Genomic DNA, 12202 nt, shown 5'->3' on the forward strand with positions numbered 1-12202 from the left:
CCTTCTATTCATAAATGCGCGTGTAGCCCCCTCCCACGCCCCCCAGCCCCGCTGGCAGGCTCTGCCCCGCCGCCCGGGTCTGTGCTGAAACAAAACAGGCTGCAGCGCAGGGGCTGTCGCGGGGCCCGGACCCCGCTCCTGTCAGATAGTTTCCTTCGAGTGACAATGTGATTTTGCAATGTTTAGTCCAATGAACCGTGTTTCTTTTGGGGCCATTCATTGGTGTGATTTATTTTGCTGAGAAACTCCAATAAAACATGTCGAGCGCTCACAAAGGGGACGCCGGAGACCCCGGCTGCACCCCGTCGGGGTGGGGGGACCCGTGGGGTGCTTCCGGCGCCCCCTCAGCGGTGAATGAGCGGCTCCGGCGCTGCTCAAGGCTGGGAGGCAGCGCCTCGGGCTGGGAGGCAGCGCCGAGACTCCACCTCCCTCCCAGCCCCAGCCTCCGAGCTGCCTCAGACCGAGGAACAGCTCCACAGCTCAGCACATCTCCGAGGCTGCAGGAGGCAGCACGGGCCAGGCCCGCCGCAGCCCCACCAACCTCAGCGCCCGGCAGCCCCCCCCAAACCCGCAGCATCCCCACCTGAGTACCTCACCTGACTTCGTACCTCACCCTCCACACCTGGCTCCTCGCCTCTGTGCCTTGACTGCACCTCTCCGCCCCCACAGCTCCATACCTCACCTGTCCTCCCCACCTGTTACACACCTGCTCCTACCTCACTTCAGACCTCATCCCCAGGCCTCTCTTGTCCACCTAAACTTCTTTACTATATCCCTCCTGCTTTCTCGCCTCACCTACCTCGGTCCCAGACAGGTCCTGCCTCAAACCTGTATACCTTACGCTTCCACATCTGTAGAACATCTGCCCAGTTTCTGTCCCTCCCCATCACTTCCGCCCTGTACCTCAGCTGCTCCCGCCGCAATATAACACCTGCCTCATCCTGCGTACCTCACCTGCCTCGACCTCTTTACATTACCTGCCCCAATCTCTATACCTCACCTGCCCGCGCCTCTATACCCCATCCGCCCCTAATCTGCTCTTACCTGTACCTCAGGTGCCTTCCCAGTCCTCTACCTCCCCTGCCTCCAAGCCTCTCCTAGTAGCCTCCTTCATGGGCCCTGGCATGGATGCTGGGGGTCGCTCTCGGTGCCGGAGGGGGCTGGTCTTCTGAGGATGCCCGGCGCGAATACATCTGGATTCCTTCCTTCCTACCACTAAGCACGAGCCTGCATTAGACGCCGCGTGGACCGCGCGCGACCCAGGATTACTTGGAGAGTTGGTGGTTCTGTTCAGGTGACACAGCCTGCGAGAGAAGATGCTGCCCTGGGTCTGGATATTCGGCTGCCTCATAGGTAGGTGGCCCGGCGAGTACCTGTGAGCAAGCGCGGCATACGGGGGAAGGTCCTGTTTTCGGTTCCACAGAGTAAGGATTGCAAACGACAAGTAAAACAAAACAAACAAAAACCTATAGCGCCTTATATTGCGACCACTAAGTTCCTAGGCGCTACGGTCTTTGGAAATGAACTGGGGAACAGGTGATAGATAGGCTGGACTCAGAGTATCCCATAACGTAGCAAGTTAAAAAAAAACAAAAAACTATAGCGCCTTATACTGCGATCACTAGGTTTCTAGGCGCTACAGTTTTTGGATATGAACTGGGGAACGGGGGGTGGGCTGACTCAAAGAGGATCCCATAACGTAACAAGTTAGAAACAGAAGTATAGCGCCTTATAGTGCGAGCACCAGGTTTCTAGGCGCTACGATTTTTGGATATGAACGGGGGGGGGGGGGGGGGGGTGAGGGGGCTGACTCAAAGTAGGATCCCATGACGTAACCAAGTTCAAGAGATTTGTAAAAATCCTAAAATTGCCAGGTGCGTAGTATTTATTACAAACCTCAGTGACTACACGTGCCTTTGAAGAGCAAACCACAGGCGACGGTAACTCAGTAACACACACAGCTTTAATATATAGTCATCTGATCACAGGCAGGCCTTTTCTAAGCACTGCATTTAGCATTTAGCAATGATCTGTTTTTAATGGGGCAGGCCGACACTCTTCGGGAGAGAGGATGTACTTTAATGGCACAGAACAGACAATTCTCAACAGAGTCCACACACTTTTAATGGGACATAACTCACACCCCTATGCAGAGATGACATATGTATTCCTAATGCGGCAGAAAAAATGTTTTTAGATGAACTGGTATTTTTGTAATGGGGCAGTTTTAACACTCACCAGCTGAGCTGGACACCTTTAATGGTACAGAAAAGAGAATTCTCAACAGAGTTCACACAATTTTAATGGCATATACCCAGGACCACTGGAGTTATGCAACCGAGGGAGAATATATTACTTAGCAGGGTTGGTAAATTATATGGCAAGAAAAAGCAAAAAATGCGGCACATTTTGTGATAGTAGAACTTCACTGTTGTCATTTTGTACACATGCTGGCAGCTGACGTGGTCTGGGCATACGTTTCACCCCACTTGACCCAGTTAAACACCCAACTTCAGCAATAACTATCTGAAGGTTGACCAGACAGTTTTTGCCAGGGGGCCGTCCACTGCACTGCACTGTCTTGCCACATGTTTAGTAACTTTTGATCCGTTTGACCAAGAAACATTTTCGGAGTTAAATTCTGCAAATTTGGCATGGCACTAGAAGAATTATATGGCACATGGGGCAGTTACATAATGATGAGGAATATGCAGTGGGCACAGTACCACATAATTCCAGTGGCCCTGGACATACCCTACGCTGCCTATCAGAATAAATATAAACTTAATTTCGCAGAAGAAATTTTCCTCAGCAAAACTGATATACATTAATGGGATGTTACTAACAGTGTTCAGGAAAAGGTACACATTTAATGGCACTGAACACATCATTCTCAGCAGTGTACATACACGTTTAAAGGGTCATAGCTTACATTCCTCAGCAGGGGAAATATGTCCTTAATGCAGCAGAAAAATATTTCCCAGCAGAACTGCTGTGTTTTTAATGGGACAGGAATAACACTCTTCAGCGGGGTAGATATTTCTTTAATGGTACAGGGCAGCCAATCCCCCGGAGAGATTATATGCTTTTAATGGTACAAAACAGGCATTTCTCAGCAGGACTGAAATACTTTTAAAGGAACAGCATCAGCTCCAGCGCTTCTCAGCAGCACTGACACACTTTTAATACAACAGACCAGGCACTTCTTAGCAGGGCTGATATATTTCAGTCAAATACAGGGTCAGTTGAAAGGTAAAGAGGGGCCCACCCAGATCAATGCATGCTCCCCACCCTCAATATACCTGGGCCACATTGAAATGGTAGACTTGAGCTGTGCAAATGCCAAAACAATATAACATTAAAGAAATATTACAAAAGACAGAATAAATCAATCAATTATTACCAGCACCTGGGGTGGGGAACAAAGCATAGTATTTATGCTCCAATCATGCCTTTAATGGGACACAGAGGGCACATTTTGACAGTGCTGATGCGCCTAAAACAGGACAGTGCCTGCTCTTCTCTGCAATGTTGATTTAGTTCTAGTGAGAGAAATAAGGCATTTTCCTGCAGAGGTGACATATTATAATGGAGCAAACCCAGCGCTTTCCATCAAGGCTGATATGCATTTAATGGAGCAGAGTTGGCGGGTCTCAACAGGACCGGTTTGTTTTTAATGGGGCATAACAGTCTCTTGTTAGCTGGAGTTTTATATTTTCAATATTGCAAAAAGTCCAATCATTAGAAGGGCAGGGAGAATGGTAATGGGACAGCACTGGCACTTACTACTGGCGCAGGTGGAATAGACCAGCACTTTCCTAGCACTTCAAACATATAGGTAATGGACAGAAGCAGCACTTCCAAGCCAGACTGATGTGTTTTTAATGGTACAATAGGAGCATTTTCAGCAGCGATACTATACTTTAAATGGGTCAGTACTTGCACCTTTAAAACAAAGCTTTAAACAAGGCCAATTGGACCGGTCTACTACTTGTAAGTACTGACAATGGGTTAGTACCTGCATGTCCATGCAAGGCTGCTATACTTTGATGGATTAGTATCAGCACTTTCTATTTGGACTGTTATAGTTTATGTGTCAGTAGCAGCCTTTCCTGGTAGGGCTGCTATACATTAATGAGTCAGTAGCATCACTTCCCAGAGGACTGCTGTTGTTTATGGATCCCTACGAGCACTTTTCAGGAGCTTGCTATATCTTGCAAGTCGTTACCCCCACTTCCTAGCAGGCTGCAATACTTTATGTGTCAACACCAACATTTCCCAGCAGGGCTGCTACATTGTAGGAGGTTAGTACCAGCAGGGCTGCTGCACTTTGTGGGGTAGTGCCATCACTTCCCATTGAGACTGTCAAAGGTTATGGGTCAGTACCAGAACTTTCCTGCCAGGCTGCATTCGTTTATGGGTCAGTTACTAAAACTTTCCTGACAGGCTACATTAGTTTAAGGGTCAGTATCAGCACTTTTTTTGCCATGCTGCATTTGTTTGTGGGTCAGTGCCAGCATTTCCCTGCCAGCCTGCATTGGTTTATAGGTCAGTACCAGCACTTTCCTGCCAGGCTGCATTAGCTTATGGGCTAGTACCAGCACTTTCCTGTCAGGCTGCATTCGTTTATGTGTCAGTACCAGCTCTTTCTTGTCAGGCTACATTACTTTAGGGGTCAGTACCAGCTCTTTTTTGCCAGGCTGCATTAGTTTATGGGTCAGTACCAGCTCTTTTTTGCCAGGCTGCATTAGTTTATGGGTCAGTACCAGCTCTTTTTTGCCAGGCTGCATTAGTTTATGGGTCAGTACCAGCTCTTTTTTTGCCAGGCTGCATTAGTTTATGGGTCAGTAACAGCTCTTTCATGCCAGGCTGCATTAGTGTATAGGTCAGTACCAGTACTTTCCTGCCAGGCTATAGTAGTGTATCGGTCAGTGCCAGCACCTTCCTGCCTAGCTGCATTACTTTAAAGGTCAGTGCCAGCACTTACCTGCCAGACTGCATTGGTTTGTAGGTCAGTACCAGCACTTTCCTGTTAAGCCGCATTAGTTTATAGGTTAGTGCCAGAACTTTTCTGCCAGGCTGCATTAGTGTATGGGTCAGTACCAGAACTTTCATGTCAGGCTGCATTACTTTATAGATCAGTGCCAGCACTTTCCTCCCTGGCTGCATTACTTTATAGGACAGTGCCAGCACTTACCTGCCAGGCTGCCTTAGTTTGTAGGGCAGTACCAGCAGCGTTCATTGATATTTGGGTCAGAACAAGAATTTCCAAGTGAGGCTGTTATATTCTATAGGTCAAGTCCAGAATTCCCATCCATGTTGTGTTAGTTTATGTACCAGCACCAGCTCTTTGGTATGGGCTGCCACGTAGCACTGGATAGCCACCAGTACTTCCCAGCCGGCTGCCATACTTAATTGGTGAAGACCAGGACTTTTCAGCAATGCTGTTATAGTTCATGGGACAGGACCACAGCTTCACAGCTGAGCTGTGATAATTTCTGGGTGACACCACAACGTCCCAGCAGTACTTTATCAGTGCCTCGTTAGGATATGGGTCGGTACCAGCACTTCTCAGCAGTGCTTTTTTCAGTTATGGGGCAGTACCAGCACTTCACCACAGGGCTGTTATATTTATAGGCCAGTGCCAGAATTCCCAGCAGTGCTGTGTTAGGTGATGGGTCAGAACCAACGCTTCCCAGAAGCCTGCTTTATCTTATGGGACCACTTCCAGTACCTTGTGACAGGCTTCTATACCTGATCAGTCAGTACCAGCACTTCCCAGCGGGGCTGCTATGGTCTATGGTTAGTACCAGATCTTTATAACACCAAGACATGGTATGACTAACCCTGGGCGGAGTTTGCAGAGTTGCTCTACGCGCAACTCCGCAAAGTGGTAAAAAACACTCTGCTGCGCTACGCAAAGCTCTGCAAGCGGCATACTGCGGTAGAAAAATGCAGTTCGCTGTGATTTTCAGTGCTGGATGCTTGTCCGCACTATAAAATCATTGCGAACGGCACCATGCACAGTGCAAGTAAGTGCTGCTTTCTTTTCTGCCGCTCGAGTAGATTTTTACTCGAGCGGCAGCTTTCTCAAAGCGAACGGGCAGCTTCTCAACGCCAGCGGTTGCGAGCGTACATGGCTCGGTGGAAGCTACCTCATTGCACCTCACATTGGGCTCGGTATAAGCATGACCTGAGTTTGTGCAGGGTGAAACATTCCATTCAGTAAGAGAGAGGTCATTCTTTTTGGTAAGGCGGATGAATACTGGTCCAGTGACTGGTGGCCTCAGAATCTAGACCCATGTCCATCCCCCAAACCTGTGGTGCGGTACCTCGGAATGATGATTGGCAATCATTTGTGAATGAAAAGCCATATAAATCATGTCATTGGCATCTGTTATGGCATTTTGCGTAAACTATGCAACATTTTTCAATGTATTCCCATCGAATCCAGGAAACCGCTGGTCCAGGAGCTTATCATAAGTCGTATTGACTATGGCAATTCCCTGTTGGCCTCCATAAACGAGGAGCTCTACTCCAAGCTTCAGGTTTTGCAGAACACCGCTGCTAGACTAATATTAAACCTTCCATCAAGAGCCCCATCAGCGCCCAGTTTGAGGCCTCTTCACTGGCTACCTTTTAAGAAGCGATGCCGCTTCAAAATCCTCTGTTTCGCTCACAAGAGCATGTATGGAACCGGGCCAGCTAGTTTGCCCAGAAACTTAGCTGGTATCAGCCAAGTAGGTTGCTCAGATCAAGTCCTAAATGTCTCTTCACCTCTCGAAGAATCCGCACCACAAGGAACTGCGGTCGAGCCTTCTTTCTCGCACCAGCTTTCTGGAACAAGCTTTTGCCTCATCTTCTTTCCACCTCTGATCATAAGATCTTCCGCAAGGAACTAAAAACGTGGTTATTTGACCATCTATAACGGCCTCCATAGCCGATCGTCAGTCCTCACGGACTCTTCGCTAGCGCCATGAGACCCTATGGTGATATGCGCACCTAATAAGTTCCTCTGACTTGACTACTTCGGCACCTATAGATTAACTGCCAAGGGTTTGGGACCTGGTGGGTGGATAGTCCCACACCTTACAGACAGACATGTGGGCCAGATATCTCAATTTTTTTTAACTGTAAGAAAAAAGCATTGAGCCAAATACACATACTACAACACCAGTGCTAAATATGTAAACAAATAAGTGCCAGAGCTGTTGTCAGGAGGCCACTGCAGCTTGCACCACACATGTTGCCAGTGATAGTAACAACACAACTACTAACACTAACACTCTTATAAGTGTCACAATTCAGACTATTTCAGACCCCCACAGCTATAAGAATGGCTTAGCAGCTGGCAAAATAAATATAGCATTAATTATTAAATGTTGTTATGGTCATCTCTAAATTAGCTTGACGCCGCCAATTTGTGGCAGGCTGTCACAACCTCCAGTGCTGACAATTAAGTGCCGGTGCCGAGCACCAGAAACAGCAGGCTCAAGTTAAGCACTCTACTACACCAGAAGGCAACCAGCTTCACCCCAGCTGGGATCTGCCAGTACATCCACCTGAAAAAGCTGACAGGAATCCTCAGTGAGTTGAACGTTCACAGCTGACAAATGTTATTTGAATTTTAAAGTTTGAATCCCGGCAAGGTATATTCAGCCTTCCATTCGTCCGAGGTGGGTAAACTGAGCACCAGATCTGTTATGTGAAGCACTTAGACACAGCAGTCATGCTGTAGAAAGCACCACTAAGAAAACAAATAACCCATTCCAAGTGTATGTCGCATATCTCAGATGCTGTTGACCTGGGCAGGAACAGGGTCTGACTGACCTTTAAGGCAATCAGGCAGTGCCAAACAGGCTGCTCTGATTGATCAGTGTGCGGGCCAGTTTTCCCGCTGTTTCTGGGCCTGTTTTGTGGTCTGTTGGGCCAGTTCTTACTCTTAATTTCTCGAATATTAAAACAAACATTTCCTGTAGCCAGCTCAAATCCATGCAGTCTTCCATACCAAGCAAAACACTTAGGGGCTCATTAGGATGGCGGGTCGATCGCCACCGCCAGCCCGATGGTGGAGATCCGCCCCCCATCCCAACCCAATTTACCCCCGCCATATTATGATGGCGGGGGGTAACGCGGCGGACCAAAGTGCTTCCGCTGCTTTTCCGCCGGACGGCAATCGTTCCGATTAACGGCTGGGTGGACTTGGCCCCTCAATGTGGTGGCAGTGCCTAGCAGGCACCACCATCCATATTAGGATGGGTGTGAATCAAGGCCTTTCCATGGCTGCATCATGCCGCTGCGGAATGGCTGGCGGGGGATTCACTTTGGAGGCCCGTTGCGGGTCCACGGGGGAATGGGGATTGGGGGGCTGTGCTTGGGGGGTACCTATGGTACCCCCTACATTGCCATGCACAAGGTGGCAGGCATCGTGCGGTGCCTGTCACGTTGTGCATGGTAACGCACAACATGCCATTGCACCATTGCGGCGGGTTGTTGGAAATGCGGAATGTGACCACCAGGGTGGCGGTCGCATCCTAATTAGCGTTGCGGGACTGTCGCACGTATGGTGGCCGGCCCGCGAGGATGGCAGGGGGAGTAAAATCCGCCAGCCATGCTAATCAACCGCTAAGGGTCATTACAAGTTGAGAACTGTCCAATTTGCAAACATGGCCCATTTTTTAGCTTTCCAATTTACTATTGGGGGCAACTTTTATTTTGGTGCCCTGGTATCTTTTCTGTTCCAGTCCGAATCTGTGATGGAGGATTGAATGCACCTACCCACCCTTTCTTTTTCCCCCTATGGTTAAGTCTGGGTGAAAGCATGGGCCTTGCCCATGTTTTTTGTATTTTCTAGTATTCGTAGACCGCATTGTACCCATAGTAATAATAATAGGGAGGTTTATAAAGCGCCTGGTTACGCACACCGGCGTGTCCCCGCGCTATGGTAAGTGGGAGTAGCAGAGTCACAGCAGCAGACAGAACTAGTCTACTGGACAAACAGGTGAGTTTTAAGTTTTCCCCTAAATCTGGACTCTGATGATTCCATGCGGAGTTCCAGCGGGAGCCTGTTCCAGCTTCTTGCTGCTAGAAACCGGAAGGACCTGCCCCCCATTCGTGCCTTTTTTACTTTTGAAATTTTAAGTAGCCCCGAGCCCAAGGATCTCAAGGCTCGGGCTGGCTCGTAGGGAGTAATAAGGTCCTGTAGTGGTTTCGGTGCCTTGCCGCCTACAATACGATGACACATGCACAGAGCTTTAAACTCAATTCTGCTCCTCACCGGAAGCCAATGAAGCGCCTGCAGCGCTGCCTTTGAGGCAGATCTTCTAGGCAGCCGCAAAACCAGGCAAGCCGTGGCGTTTTGTAAGACCTGTAGGCGGTCGAGACTCTTTCCTGTGGCGCCCAAATAAAGAAGATTGCCATAGTCCAAGCGTGCAGTGACAAGGGCATGCACCAGCGTCTTTCGAGCCTCCGTATGGAGAAGATCGAGAATCTTCTGCAGGCCTTTCAGGACGCCAAAGCATACCCCCACCACCCGACTAATCTGGGGCTCAAATGTTAGTTTAGCATCGAGCCAAACGCCCAGATTCTTAGCTTCCTGACATGGAATAGGGGCCGACCCCAGACAAGATGGCCACCATGCCGACGACCAAAGCGACACCCCCCCCACCCCCCCACCCCCCACGAGCACCTCAGTCTTGCTACCATTCAGCCTCAGACAGTTGGTCGACATCCAGGAAGCAAGCACTGTGCAGGTGAGAGCAAACTACACTGAAGAGAGACCAATACACCCTGACAATACACACTGACATGTTTGGCTTCTCCGGTCACTCTAGTGCCTTCAGGTACCAACATATGGGCAGTATTTCTGTTGCATGTTCTTTCTTGTCTTTTCTGAAAATACCTGTATCTCTGTGGTTTTAATACTAGATGGATCATCCAAGCAGCCATGCTTACCTTGTGTGTTTAGGTTGTGTCCTAAAGCCGCTGGAACCATGCTTCCTGGTTTTACTATACTTAGTGATATGGCGTGCATTCTGCTGCTGGTATGGCCTCAAAGCGCTAACTGTGCACTATACCTTCTCGCCCTGTGTTCAAGTGTTCTATCACAGACCGGATTCTGCTGCTATCATGAGCTGTAGGCAGCAGTGGACTGTATGGGCATATTTAATATTTTGTGATTATTTAACCCATTGACCGTGGCGCAAATTCTGCCATGGTGCAGGCGATTTAATCAGTGGGCGGGGTTCGGACGGCCCTTCGGCCATCCTCCGCACACGCCCACCGTCACGGGGATGGCTGGGGGCCGTCGGCATTACCGAAGGGGTTAAGACCCTCACTATGAGAGTCAGCAGAGTGGTAACTGTGGATGGAATTCTGTCACTGGGCATTGGGGTGGTCCCCATGTCTCCGAGCCCAAAATTGCTGGTTCCAAGGTTTCTGGAGACAGTCCTCCCAGGTCCACAAACTCTGAGCCCCATAGTTCCAGGCCCATAGACATCAGACCTAGGTTCAACAAGTGCATGTAAACACCCAGCAGGGTTGGGGGCAGAAGCACAGCCCCCACTGCCCTGCACACCCAAGGGAGAACAGTACCTAGCCCATGTGTGAACCTTTACCAGGACCACAACATAGAGCAGACAGAGCTCCCACCAGCCCTGCCTTGCAATGCAGAGAATCCCCAGCACATTGCTGTCCACCCCAACCTCCACTGGCCCTCTGGTTCACATTTGCCTGCTCTGAGCAGGTGTAAAATGTCAACAGGTTAGTCCCTGGAATCAGGGAAACCCACAGTAAAAGGACCCAGTATTACCTGGTCCAGTAAGACTCTGTGTGTGTGTGTGAGCATGCACACACACCACGCACAAACACACACATATATATATATATAAAACACACCTATTATTATGAGGACCAGTCATTAACTGTAATGAAGCGTGTATTTACTATTCTAACTCCACGTGCGCTTTGATAGTAGTATAGGCAATAAAGCAGACCAAGGTAAATAAAACTGCACTTATAGCTTTTTGATACACTCACTCGAAAGTACCTAAACACACTACCAGGAGGTCCTTACAAATATAGTGTGTGTATGGTTCTGTCAGGGTTTACCCACACTATGAGGATCAATCCAGTCCTCAGTGCGTGGGTTATACATGCCCACCCTCCACACACACAGGTTATGAGGACCAAGCCGGTCCTCACAGCATGGGTTACACACACACACACACACACACATACACACACGTGTCTAACTGAATCTGGGTTGACTGGATACCAGTAGCGGCTCCTGGAGGGAGTGCTGCAGGGCGGTGAGGCGGGGCGAGGGAGGGGCAGGGTGGGGGGTAGTAAACTCCGGCTCACGGCCAACCGGAGTAATGTAAATAAATAAATTAATACAACGAATTTAATTGCGCACGCTGAAACGCCAAACGGCGATGCAGCGCGCGCAATGAAATTCGTTTTATTTATTTACATTACTCCAGTTGGCCGTGAGCCGGAGTTTACTACCCACACCCTGCCCATCCCCCACCCCGCGCCACCGCCCTGCAGCACTCCCTCCAGGAGCCGCTACTGCTGGATACCTGTACTCTGTCCTGTGAGAGACCACACAAAGGGTACATCTTGTACAGTTAGTTTGGCCCTCTTGCTGCAAAGTTGTAGTAAGTGCTAGATATCTATAGAGGCTTGTTTGAGGAGCCCCTAATTCGGGTTGGGAGATGTGCTCTGTGAACGCGGGTGCACCGATCCACATTGTCGCCAATGCTATAAAGTTGAGGTCTTGCGTCTGAGGACCGGCCCTACCCGGGGGACAAAAGGGATGTCCAGTCTGATGTGAGTGTGGCAAAAAGGGAAGATAAAATTTTTCTAACCCCTAGAGGACCATATTCTCCTCTCGCCTCGACTTCTCCGCCACTCCATGTTTCTGCCCATACCAGACACCACCACCCATGCCCAGGCAGTGTACCCAAGACTGGGCGAGCTCTGTGATAACAGTGCATGAACCTGGTCTGTGTACCATCAGATCCATCCTCAATGTATGTCACTCTCTCTGACCAGCCTCGATAACAACTACCGGACTCAGTCAATGTGACCACAACCACTCAGCTGTTGCACCAGTTGGACCTCAGTAAGCACAGTCAGTCCTTTCTACATGTATGCCAGCTTTCTTGCCGAGCTAATGCCAGATACACACCTTCAGTGT

At 49.3% G+C, this 12202-nt stretch overlaps 1 protein-coding gene across 1 annotated transcript in view; it reads left to right on the plus strand.

Moving 5' to 3' along the window:
• The first annotated feature begins 490 nt into the window (after window positions 1-490).
• Window positions 491-12202, plus strand: part of APCDD1L (APC down-regulated 1 like) — a 189690-nt gene continuing 177978 nt past the window's right edge. Inside the window, exon 1 of the mRNA XM_078650452.1 lies at window positions 491-1353. Coding sequence (XP_078506578.1) covers window positions 1317-1353 — 37 coding nt within the window. The 5' untranslated portion in view covers window positions 491-1316. The remainder of the gene's footprint in view (window positions 1354-12202) is intronic.

Source organism: Lissotriton helveticus, chromosome 7, assembly GCF_964261635.1.
Source record: "Lissotriton helveticus chromosome 7, aLisHel1.1, whole genome shotgun sequence".
Classification (NCBI taxonomy): domain Eukaryota; kingdom Metazoa; phylum Chordata; class Amphibia; order Caudata; family Salamandridae; genus Lissotriton; species Lissotriton helveticus.